Below are 12,862 nucleotides of genomic sequence, written 5' to 3'. Positions count from 1 at the left end.
CATCTATGTCGGTAAGCGACCAACATCTAATTGTGAGCTCTTTTACTGCACGTGCCACGCGCGCTTGTTATAATTTGTGCTATAGTAAAATTTGCCTAGAAGATAAGTTTTGAACGATTTTTTTTTTACTTGATTTCACTTTAGATCGTGATCACAAGGGTGCATCTGAAGACGACGATGACGAGGCCCCACGTATAAGCCTCCAGGAGATGTTAGAGGATCTACACCTCGAAGAGCCAGATTCATCGTCCAGCGTGACCGAGACGGCAGCCATGATAACCGAATAAGGCGGCTTGTCTAATAATCCAATAAAATATTAATTCAAAACACCGCATTTTTATTGACCTAGGTACTGTTAATTCAATTGGCGATGAACCATGTTTTAAGTCACGGTAACATTTAATGTAATTTCTAGTGAGACGAATTAAACTGGGGCTGGATACATTGAACCTGCTCTTGTTAATGTGGAATGGAACGCAATCCTGTTAGGGAAATCCAATTTATAGGTGAGGTTTAATGGATAATTATAAGTGAAATAAGGAATAATTTCACACGTTTTGCCAGTATGCGAAGAGTGTTTGAACCGGAAATAAGATCAAAGCGTTCTATGAGCAAACCGGTGAATTTCTCAGGAAATAATGATTGACACGAGAAAACCTTTGCGTAATATGAAATCAATCTTTTCATAAAAAAAAGAAAACACTTATGTTTTAAGGGGGAAAAATTACAATGAGCAATAACCAAAGCTTCTCAAACTGAAAATAATGATTCTAACAGTAAACTTCCATAAAGATGTTTTCTCCGGACTTCATTCCCATAGAAGAAAAGTTATTTAAAAACCGTTTACCAACGCAGTAAAACATAATGTTGACAAATATGGTCAAACTTTCCGTGACTTGAATTAAACCTTTCGCAGCATCTACGTCACCGTTGCGTGACGTACGCCCGAACGATTGAGATTAATACTTTTCCTGACCGACAAATGACACGGAAATTGTAGCACAATTAATTTGAGTTAATTGAACTAACACTTACAAGCACAAAGCTAACACTTACAAACACAGATTAACCAGAAGTTCCAGTGACCATTTAAGTCGAGTTATTTTGAGCTAACAGTTCCATTTTTAGTTCAACACTCGCAGTTACGTAACGAGCTGTCCTAGAGATGTCAATCGATATATGTGCCCGCAAAACAGCGAGTTACGAAAAGTTAGCAGATAATCTACAGCCTGTGACTCGCTTTCACAATTTACGGGTTAACAATGAATTGTGAAAGAAATGAAAAGAAACAAACAAACAAAGGAAAGCCAAATGAGTTAGATTCCTTATACGAATGCTCTTGTAAAAATATGAAAAACAACTTTCGAGCGACGGTCAGGAAATACCGAGCGAAATCAGCCCATTTTCGAGTTCCCCGAAACATCTCTGTCAAACGGAAGCCTGGTGACCAACCAGTCATTTGAAAATGAGTATTATTTGCATGCAAATGAAATTCATTTCCATATCAAAGGATAGGCATCAAGAGTCGCTTTGAGAAAGGGGCTAAAGGTAATAATTCGGAAATGGCCAATTGTTTCATTTTTCACTTTTTACATTAGGTTCCATTAGGCCTGATGTAGCCCTTTATGCCAAAACCCCTTTCATTTTGACAAGAAAAAGCTAATTAACTGAATCTATTGCACGGACCAACACAAGAAACTTTCCAAATTTTCCACAATAGCTGTTATTGAAGTTATCAGCGGTTTGACATACAAACGAGACAAATGGGTCAATTCTGCATTGTATTGACCTTTTCGCCTCGTTTGTATGCCTTTTTAAACAAAGGAATATTTGACCGCAGGGGATCTAAATAATCATCAACTATATCAATCATAAATTGACGGAACTTAAATTTTGGAAACGATTAATTGACAGTATTAAATCCACTCTGGAGAACAGTGGAAAAAAGAACCTTTAAACGAAAGCACTTGGCCAATTTGTCAGTGATTATTTGACATTCATAAAGTTTAAGAATCCTCTTTTTAAATTTCAACTCTAAACTGAGCGAAAGCATTTCCAGTACAGTTACATAAGATCACGGCCTACCACCCACTGCGAGGAGGCCCCCCTCCCATCCTGCTTTTCAGTGAATGTACACAGGCTAGGAGAAGTCAAGTTCAACCAGAAGACTATTGATGTGACATGCTACTTTATTCTCATAACTAAATGGATGCATCACAATCAGTAAAGACAGCGTTTATATCGATCTTTCCGGTCAAAGGGATCAAAGCATCTAATTAATCAATTTTCCAAAGTCAATTTTAAAGAAGAGCAGTGACTCGGACAAATCGCGCATGATGACGTAATTTCTGACGTTGTTCAAAACTGATCGTCTGACTTGGCCGTTAACCATGATCTGCTTGTCACCCGCTCCGATAAATGTCTGTAAATGACGAAAAAATAAAAATATCGCTGTCATTCAGTTGAAAGTACACCGGAATCACTCACAAATGGCATATTTTTTAAGGCACATTTTGCTTAACACTACTCTTCTCTCACCAAGAATTCCTTTGTTTTCTTGTCTAATTTCCCTCTCAAACCGCTTAAGTCTTGTTGCGGTGGTTGCGCAATGGAGTTCTTTCTCATCTGCAATTAACAAAAGATAGCGAATGAGAAACGTCATACATAGTATATGCTATTCGCAAAGGATAAACTGCTGGCGTAGAAACTTTCATGTTTCCTCTATTTAGCACCGGGTGCCCGCAACACCTCGTGACTAGGAAGCCGCTTCGCTTCGCAGACATGAAAGGTACCGTTGTTTGATTGACAGGAGTCTACATTGCAAAGAGCGTTTTGATTTCAAAGGTCATTTAGCGGTTAAAACGGTGATAATTAAACGTCCTGGGTTGGGTTGTTCAAAGCCCGATTAAAAGCTAACCCAGGATAAGCGCCAATTTTGATTTAAGTTTTGCAACTTTGCCGTGAGGTTTTCTGTTTATATTAGGGACCTTAAGCAATGACCACGGCGGCGCCGTGGGCTTTATACTTTACCTTTGAATGTCTCAATTATCTAGATCTGTTTAGCCCGTTGATCGCAATGTAACGCCGGCGATCAATTCCAAAAGAAAGCATGGAAAATTGGCCGTCGTGGCTGACGTTCTGCAAAATACCCAGAACTTGGTCATTTCACGTTGTTGTTTTGCAGAGGACGGCTAAGAAATGTACAAGGATTTATAACGCACGTGCACAGATATTGTTCTGCTCAAGAAACCTTTTGTTTGGTTACGTTCTCGTTGTCGTTTCCTTCCTGGTTTGCTTAAGTTCCCTTTTGTTGCGCCTTCTGTTTTGAGTTTGAATAATCTCAAACTACACAAAACATAAGCAATGAAAATTATTTTTATTCAAGAAAAATTTATACTTCGATTAGGTTTGCTTTTAATCCTGGGTTAGTGTTAACCGGCTTCCGAACAACCCAACCCTGGTGCTTATTCAGTTACCAGGGTTTAGAGTTGACCGGCCTTAGACTAGCATCATCCAATCGACTCAGAGTTTTACGTTTTCAACCAAAAAGAAAAGAAAGGAGAAAGGAAGAACGAAGGCGAGAAGGCGAGAAGGCGAGAAGGCGAGAAGGCGAGAAGGCGAGAAGGCGAGAAAGAAAGAAGGGTCTTAGCTCTGTGTCACGCAACGATAGGGCGTGTGAGAGAGGTAGGCTAGAGAAGAAGTGAGGCTTATCTCTAGGCCGCGGACCGGTTAGCCCAGTGGTAGAGCACCGAAACAGCGTGCAGGAGGTCGCGGGTTCAAACCCCGGCTGGACTAATACCCAGGGTCTTTAAATAATTGAGGAGAAAGGGCTGCCTTTGTAATCTGCATATGGTTAGACTTTCTAGTCTTCTCGGAAAAGGACGCTAAACCGTAGGCCCAGTCTCACAACTCTTCATAATTAAATCTGTGGGACGTAAAAGAACCCACACACTGATCGAAAAGAGTAGGGGACGTAGTTCCCGGTGTGGTGGTCTATCTCTCATCTGATGGTTAAATGCCCAGAGATATTAACTGCATAAGCAACTCTGAAATCCGAGGGTAGATAAAGTAATTTATTAAGGCACCCAGGATGTTACTTGAGCTGTGAGGATGGGTGAAGTGGGATGATCAATACGCTTTGCGGAAAGAGTTCCATCATCTCGTTATTTCTTATCAATCTCAAATGAAATAAATAGAGGTTATTCATCTCAGTCAACTCGTAACTATGGTTGCGTTTCTTTGGGAAAATCCAAGACTAAAATCTTTAACCCAAGAACGGGTTTTGCTTTTTTACTTAGCAAATCAATCCAAGATCACTCGGACCATGTCGCACTAAAGGAACCGAAAGTTCCACTCTGGGCAAGGACTTTGTGGTTCCTTTGATATACCATGATCAGAATGATCTTCCGATCAGGATTAATCTGTTTAGTAAAGAAAAGCGAAGTCCGTTTTCTTTGGACTTTAAGAATCCAATCTTGCATTTTCCCAAAGAAACGTACCCTTGGCCTTTCATTCTATCGAGAGACCACCAACTTACCACAGATCTCATTAATGAGATCAAACTCCATAAAACGCGGCTTAACTTTCGGCTTGCATCCTGTACTTTGACGTCACACGAAGTATTAGTCACCAGATCAACAGCTGCTTCAAATCTGATAAACCTCTCCATATCATCAACAAGAACTCCTGCATCTGTCGTCTGCACATGCGTATAGTGGAGAAATATTAAATAATTAAATATTTTACCAGGTGGATTCCAGCAAAACAAAAGATCTTGCTTGCCACAGAAAGCAACACTTTTAAACCTCGCCTTTTTGATTAGAGACAATGGCTTCGAATTAACCAATATCTGCGTGACTATTTTGGCCTCCGCGAGACTTAAATGAACATGATATAACTACCCTTAGTATTATTTCGTATTTGCACTATGTACGTTGCAAAAATAAAGTTCGGTTAAGCCAGAAGAAATATTCCACTTTTAAACTTTTATTGCGCTCTGACCACAGGAATTTATTTGATTATAATTCCAGAGCAGAAAAACAATATTTCTGATCTTAGAATGTCTTTGTTTACCTTTATTTGCTTGTTCGCCTATTATTCCTATCCCAATATAACCGGGATTTTTTGGCGTTTTATGATCAGGTTTCAGAAGCTCAAGGTAGTTAACCAATCATTACGCCCTGTCGGACCCAGACTTCTGAAATTCCGCAAATGATGTTGTAGAATTTGCTATACTGCTTGATAAGAGTGCTTGCAATCCACTCTCTCTTCCAACGCTACACGAGTTTCACTCAAGAATGAGCTTATATCGAGAATCCCACTCATTCTGCGCATGCGTATGTCATTATAGTTATGTTATTGTGTCCTTACTCGTTTCCTCCTGTATACATTCGTCAGTCTTCATGCACAAGATCGTGACTAAAACACCAAACGAGTACATACGAGTAACTTACGAGTGCATACCAGTAACATACGCGTACTTACTAGTACATACGAGTAACATACGAGTACATACGAGTAACCTACGAGTACATACGAGTAACCTACGAGTACATACGAGTAACCTACGAGTACATACGAGTAACCTACGAGTACATACGAGTAACTTTCGAGCACATACGAGTAAAATGCATCGCTACCCCAATTCACGAGGGAAGTCCGTGTAGGCCTGTCATTATCTTTTGTTTTCATAGCGCTTGGTTTGTTGCAGTTCTCGAGTATGTCACGTTACGTCACAGGCGGACCACTCTATGTGATCTGATGTGCTCGTGCTTAATAATTGTTTTTATTATATGGAGAAGAGTGCTTTACTGGGAACTAAACCACTCGTAGATTCCATACGCCACTTCATCCGGGACCCGAGTGGCGTATTTTCCGTATGTCACCTTTGTGAGTGTCGTATCGTTCAATGACATCACGATTCCCGCCTTTTGCTTTTGTTGAATTGGTTTCTCCATATAATAAAAAGAACATTACACGTTGGCTCGAAGATATGAATTTTATGTTCTCGTGGCAAGAACAATATCTCACTCGAATATAAAATTCATATCTTCTCGCCATCGTGTAATATCCTCTATATATGAAGCGAACTGAATCTACGAGAGTTATGAATAAAGCTCTAAAAATTGCATATCCAAATTAAATCTCGGTCTGAATATCCCAATAAAGTTACATGAAATGATAATCGACTCATTTGTGGTGTTTTTCCGCCTTCCTGGACCGTCTGAAGCGTGTTTTTACGAAACTACTTCTCGCCGGATACCGATAACACACGAGAGGGAGAGAAGGCTCGCAACATGGCGGCCGCTAGCTGCGACCTCCTCCACTTCAAACTGGAATTTTCAGTATTTTGGCGTCTAGTCCAGTTTGAAGTGGAAGAACGTACCGTTATGGGTGATTCATGACTGGGAAATCACGTATCAAAAACCTAGGTCTAGCTTAAACACTGCAGTGTACTACTGATGTAGCTCCAACACGGTCTATTCACGGGCCTACTCCAAGTTCAATATTACTGGCAACGTTTTAAGTTTGTCTTTTTGTTTGTTTGGTTTATTCCAACGAACTTTCATTTTGAGAATTTAGTCTTTACGATCAAGACTATTTCTGTATATAGACGGATGGTACTTCTTACCCTGTTGACAGTGGAAACAGTGATATCCGCTGAGAGGTCCAAAGAATCTAACACCGTGATAGTAACATTTTGCGGCAACTTCGGCATCTGGGTGGAAAAAAACAGCCATTAAATATTTGAAGTATTTTTCCATGAAAAGCATTCAGGGGAACCCCTACTTTGAAACACCTTCATTACGGGACACAAACCTTTGTTGTGGCAAAACCCTGGTACAAACAACAATTTAATTAGTATTTTTCATTCCTATTAAAAGAAACCTCTTTTAAGAATGTTTAGAGCGATGTGTGATGAAAGCTTCAGTTGTTAATTTGAAAGAAAGATGAACAACGTACGAAGTAGGTGTGATCATATACCGTGAATCCTCGAATTAGCGCCCGGGGCGCTTATTTCAAATTAAGAAGAAGACGGGGGCGCTTATTCGAGGGGGGGCGCTTATTTAATTTCTCCCAAATCGTGACCTGACATGATCATTTTTTAATACATCATCTGCGCGTAAACAACAACATAAGCCATCGCCCACAATGCTATTGTCTTTAGCGACATGTACTTGCAGTACTCATTTTATTAATGCGCGGCATAATAACTTGGATATTCAGAACTAGGCGGCCGTGATTGGTCAACAGACTTAGCTTTGGGAATACCTCGAGTCTCTTCGCGATTCCACTGCTGTCAATCAAACGGTTGGGAGTCTGAAGCAAATTCCAGGGTGCGATAAAGTGGACAATAGCGTTCTAATTAGCCATAGTAAAAAAAAAAAAAAAAGCGGCTCTTAAAAGCGGTTGAGACGAGCGCAAAGCGTCACTTGCTGCCTTGAGAGTAATGCTAGCAATTATTTCTTGCGCTTTGTTAGAATTAAATTTCCAGAAAATCCGGCCTTTCAGTATTTGTGTTGGCTTGTGAGCTTGAGTCACAAATCCAGACAAGCGCGAAGAGTACCTTCACCACGCGTGTTGAAAAGCGATAACAAACAAAACTTACGCTTTGCAAAAAAGAATTTTACTGCCCGCCCCCCGAAAACAAGCTTTTGCTAACTCCTAAGAATCAAGCAAGGGCGGAGAATTTGTCACGCGCGAGTGAAGGTACGCGAAAAATTGACTCATCATTTGAATGACTACTGCGCGCGTTGTGGTTGTTTTTCACGGCCTCTCTCCTAACACCGCTGAACTCGCTCTTTTCATAGTAGGTTCAGTATGCCAAAAAAATGTCATCGATCCAGGATGATGAAGAGAAAAGGGAAATAAACACGGTATACTTTCTTTATCGTGTTGGTCATAAATGAACAAGCATCCGCCTTAAGCCGGCCCGGTTTCTTGATGGCACGCCATTGCCACAGAGCTTCTCTGTTAATTTGTAAATAAAACATTGGGTCGCAGTCTTTTAGCGGTGTGGATATGTGTAAGAAAGCAGGGTTGATCGGGGATTCAATGAGCTCTAAAAAGAGCTCCCGATCAACCTTCTGCATTTCTTGTACGGACGACATCTTGACTTACGGTTTTCCGATAGAGAACTGACTTTGACGAATTGTTTGCCTCCTCGGCAGCATTCGAAATGTGAATAAAAGCTCTTTTGAGACAGTTTGCATGTAGGTTGTCAATGGCTACACAATACCACCTTTTCGGTACACTTGTGAGAAAAAATCTCTTTTTTTAACAGACGCAATCATCATTAAAGGGTATTTTAAATAATAATTGCAAAGCGCTGGTTTAATAGTGGTTTAACGCTTAATAGTCCCACAGGGGTCCTATTGTTTGCGGAGGCGGAGCTTCGACTACATTTAAATTCTAGCGGGAGATTCAAAATAGGTTCGTTCTATTCCCGTGGGAGTTTCTAAGGAGAGGGAAAACAAGAACTTTGGTGGAAAAAATCTAAAGTTGGAGTTTGCGACCACTTTGAACCATCAGTTTCATTTGAAACTGGGCATAAAGCTGTCTCAAGCAACAAATGGCCAAAACCATATGCAAACTTTTTGGTCAAGCATTCGAGCGAAGAAAAATTTAGCTTCGAAGTTTACTCTCATACCAAAAATTCCTTGAAATGGACCAAATTCAAATAAAATTTGCGACTAGTTCTAATTGCGGTAAAATCTCAGAAAAGGTCTCGTATTTTCTACTGATGTGTCATCTTCAAAAGCCATATGCAAACTTTTTCTAAACTTGACTAATAAGCTCGTAATCGCGCAAAACATACTTACTGTTTGCAGATGTCGGTCATTTTTCTTATTGTCTGGACAGCTGGGATAATTATTCAGTTTGAATTTACGCGCGGAGGTCACAAAAAAGCCCCGGATGTGTCGCGGCATTGTGGGCGATGCTGTTTTTGACATAAAAGGCTGATCCTAAAGTTTAAACTTGGGCAACGTTAGTACTTAACGTGTTCAACGCGTTCGCTAAACGTGTTCACAAACTGAAACAATGTACAAATCTAATACCACATGACGAAAACTATACATCCTTTGTTGTCTCATTACTCATCCACAAAATGGAGGGGAAGGGAGGGGGCGCTAATTCGAGAGGGTGGGGCTTATTTTAAATTTCGGCCCATAGCAGGGGCGCTTAGGCGCTTATTCGGAGCCGGGGGCGCTAATTCGAGGACTTACGGTAATGATAGCAATTGCAAATCATAGTAAATGATGCCAGCTAGCCTCAACTTATTTAGCCAACTTAGAATCTGTTAATTTTAACTCTTTAAGCTGGAAATAGCTAACTTAACAGAAATAAATCCAATTGGATTTCAGTTCTCCGTGTAACTTCTTATATTGAGATAGTGTGGCAAATTGCAAAAGTAAAGTTTACCGCCAGAGCGCACATTGCATTCTTTCCAAGTGTTTTCATCCTTACATCTTTTGTCAAGTTAAAAAAATAGAAGCCTCAGAGCAAGAGAAAGGTCCAGTAATCTTCCCTTACCAAGACTAGGAACAGTTCAAGATTTTGTAACACTTTGTTAATGGAAGCCAATGTCTGTATAATGAAAAGTATGTTGGCGCACAATGCATACAAGTTATAACAGAGTTAGACTGCGAGCAGTCTCTCTTTGCTCGAAAATCCGTGAGAAAGAACGCAACGAAGAACACAAAACAACATTAAGCGTGCGAGCGTCAAATGCGAAGCTGCGAGCCGTAAGTACCGCGGGCGTCGGAAGACGTCCGACACCCGCGCTACTCGTGGCTCGCGGCTTCGCCACTCGCCGCTCGTATGTCACGCTCGCAGTGACGCTCGCACGTTCACTTGATTTGCGTTCTTCCCCACGGATTCTCCAGCAAAAGAGAGACTATTTTGCGAGTTCTTAATAATTATGTGGTGGTAGGTAGACTTTTCGTAATGACATTACCATCTGCACGACTGGCTGTATGTCCAAAATGCCACAAAATTACGTATACACTTAGTTACTGGTCCCGAGGAAAACAGCTAGTTTTGTTTTCCCGAGAATCTCGATGTTTCCCGAGACAAAGTCGAGGGAAAACACAACTGACTGTTTCCTATAGGACCACTAATTTTAAAAGTGGTTTGTTATATACCTGGATTTTATTGTACAGTAATAAGGCAAGAATAAGTCAAAGTAACGTTGGGTTAGTGGGAGAGTGGGCCATTCTCACTCACTCACTCACTCACTCACTCACGTGACCATACATCAACCTGTCAGAGTGCGCGTTAGATCATTCAACTAGACCCCAGCTATCAAACAATTAGATTATTCGCTCTCCATTTCTATTGCGTGATTGTTGACGAGGGCTGCGTTTTAGTATAAATCTACTAGTCGTTCAAAACTTTATCTAAATCCTCTTCACAGACACTTCGAAAACGCCAAGAAGCCACCGTCATTTTGTTAAGGGCGCAGTGCTACGCTACTTACAATCTATCACAGAATATACAGTGAGTAGCGTAGCCAATCAGAGAACGGCATTCGTGATAAACCGCTAGTAGATTTATACTAAATAACAAGAGGGTTTCTTTCCCTCCATCCAAGCTCACTGCTTCTGTTGTAATCAGCTGCTTCTTAAAGGAAAGTTCTTGTTACTTACTATGAGATCTTTCGTTTTCTTTTGAAGTATGTCCACCTGAGCCACCAGAGAACGAAAATTTAATATCTGTTCGGCAGAGAAGTTCAGTTTGCTCTGATCTTGAACGGTCTCGCCAATGCGTTCTGTCTCCACTGAAAACCCTTCAAGTTAAGATAATTTATGATAATGTTGTCTGAATTATGCATGAAAATGTTATAACACATTGCCTCTTCTTATGACATTCGACTAGAATTGTTATTGTGACTTAGCTCGAAGCCTTCATACAAAGGCCTTTTCGAAAAAATTGCCAACTTTTAACCGTTCCTCGAGGAGGCCTAGTTAAAATATATTTAATTTCACCTTTATTTAGGTTAATTTATGCTTGTTGAAATAAAGGTGAAGGTTGAAATGTCCGAAACACCCAACCGGCAATGTTATCATGCAAAGCTGGAAATAACTTATAGTATAGAAATCATTTGACAGTTATTCAAATCGTTAAATGCAATTTCTCTTTAGTTCTACATTCTCTGCAAGTTGTATCAAAATTTTATCTCTTTTTGTATGTAATGTTTATGCTTACATACTACGGAACTAGATTTTTGAATGAGGTTTTCTCCAAAGAATTGATTGTTTTGTTCTGCTTTGAAAAATATTTATAAGTTTTGGACAAATGCGACCAAATTGTTGAATTTCTCAATGATCTGCAGATATTCATTAGAAGTTTTCTCAAAATTTACCAGCGCAAAAGCCGAATCTCTCTGACGCAAACTAGTCGCATTTTAGTTCCTCCTTTCCCCGGAATAATGAAACGAAACATTTAGTCGTGCTTTCGTCAGTGAAGTTTACTGTGCTGCGTAAAATATAGCGGAAAAAAATTGTAGAAAAAAATTCGTGACGTGTTAAGACGAAATACGATAGGAAATCGACAATTTCACTTTTTAGTGGACAAAAAATCTTGCACCAGAAAGATAGTATATTCTTTTTGCATTTTGTAAAAGCTTAAGATATAAATAGTTGCCTGAAATAACACCAAAACAATTACCTATGGGAACTCGAGAAAATATATTTAAAGTTCGGAGAAATTGTGCAAACACGTAGGTAAAATTTCGTCATGATTTTCATATCACCAATACTTTCAAGTGTTTCATATAAACTTCTAAATCTGTTTTTGATATTTGGTGTTGTTAGAAATGATTTCTTTTGATTTTGATACAAAGTTTCTGTTCGCTTGTTTATACTCGAGCTTCTGGTGAATCCCTTCTTAATAATCTTACCTCCATACACTGCTGCGTAAAAAGCCACCAAAACAGCAGCGAATGTCTTCATGGTTCACACTTAAAACAAGAAATCAACAAGCAAAATCAACTTTAATAAACTTTGCAAGGTTTGTGACTATCTGTCTCGGCCTTTTAGTCAGTTCTGCAGTAATCAAAACAAGATGGCACCATAAAGGCCGTCTGATGACGTCATATGAATTTATTTATTACGTAGTAACAATACGTTTTGGAAGTTGCCCTTTCACAGCTCTTTTTTTCCGCCACTTAAACTTATCCTTGTGAACTTGATTAGCGGAAAAGTTTTATAAAAGAAAGGAACAGTGGTATGAAAGCATAATGACTATTGTAACAATAACCTTCCTACATTACATATCATACCACCCTTTATTATTTTCCATACCGAGTCGAGAAGTCTTCAAATACCATGCCCCGGCGTTTATTTCAAACTTAGCTTCGTTGATCCGGTATCTATTTGACTTTTGCATTATATTAGAAGCTGGAGTTTATAAAGCTTATTATATCCCGGATATCCTTATATCCTTGAGGGTCTTATTTGCAAATCTACCCGGAGGCCCGGCGTTTAATCACGAAAATAGTATGCTTGTTACGACATTACCTATAAAATTTAAGAAAACTAAACATGTGTACTCTATATATAGTCTCCTTAGATTAAAAAAAAAAGGTGTTTGGCGCTTGGAAAGATAAGACCACGCAAAAGGGGATGCCTGAGATTCAATATAATCAATCCACATCGATCTGATTCGTTCACAAAGTGCTCCTGCTTGCGAATTCCACAACTGAAACGAGGCTTGCCAAACGTAAGCAAGTCAAAAGTAAAAAGAGGATTGGAATTAACATAAAATGACGTTATATATAGAACCATTTTGAATTTTGCAAGAGGGAAAACAACATTAGAGGGAAAGAAAAGGTCATTGGAGTTAAACAGTTGATTCGCAG

At 39.6% G+C, this 12,862-nt stretch overlaps 2 protein-coding genes across 2 annotated transcripts in view; one reads left to right on the top strand and one right to left on the bottom strand.

Moving 5' to 3' along the window:
* LOC145494635 (60S ribosomal export protein NMD3-like) overlaps positions 1–1,610 on the top strand; it is a 13,971-nt gene extending 12,361 nt beyond the window's left edge. Inside the window, exons 15-16 of the mRNA XM_081474171.1 lie at positions 1–11; positions 145–1,610. The exon at positions 1–11 is cut by the window's left edge and continues 60 nt beyond it. Of these exons, the coding sequence (XP_081330297.1) occupies positions 1–11; positions 145–287 (154 nt within the window). The 3' untranslated portion in view covers positions 288–1,610. The remainder of the gene's footprint in view (positions 12–144) is intronic.
* Positions 1,611–1,917: 307 nt separating this feature from the next.
* On the bottom strand, positions 1,918–12,248 carry LOC145494644 (uncharacterized). The gene is made up of 6 exons (XM_081474181.1): positions 11,903–12,248; positions 10,650–10,789; positions 6,632–6,718; positions 4,538–4,699; positions 2,539–2,625; positions 1,918–2,422 (listed from the first exon to the last, which is right to left on the bottom strand). The coding sequence occupies exons 1-6, from the start codon at positions 11,952–11,954 to the stop codon at positions 2,273–2,275; spliced, it is 678 nt and encodes a 225-aa protein (XP_081330307.1). The 5' UTR covers positions 11,955–12,248; the 3' UTR covers positions 1,918–2,272.
* Between the last annotated feature and the right edge of the window lie 614 nt (positions 12,249–12,862).

Source organism: Orbicella franksi, chromosome 8, assembly GCF_964199315.1.
Source record: "Orbicella franksi chromosome 8, jaOrbFran1.1, whole genome shotgun sequence".
Taxonomy (NCBI): Eukaryota; Metazoa; Cnidaria; class Anthozoa; order Scleractinia; family Merulinidae; genus Orbicella; species Orbicella franksi.
The sequence above is the reverse complement of the archived record's forward strand: the minus strand, read 5'-3'. Positions and strand labels throughout refer to the sequence as shown.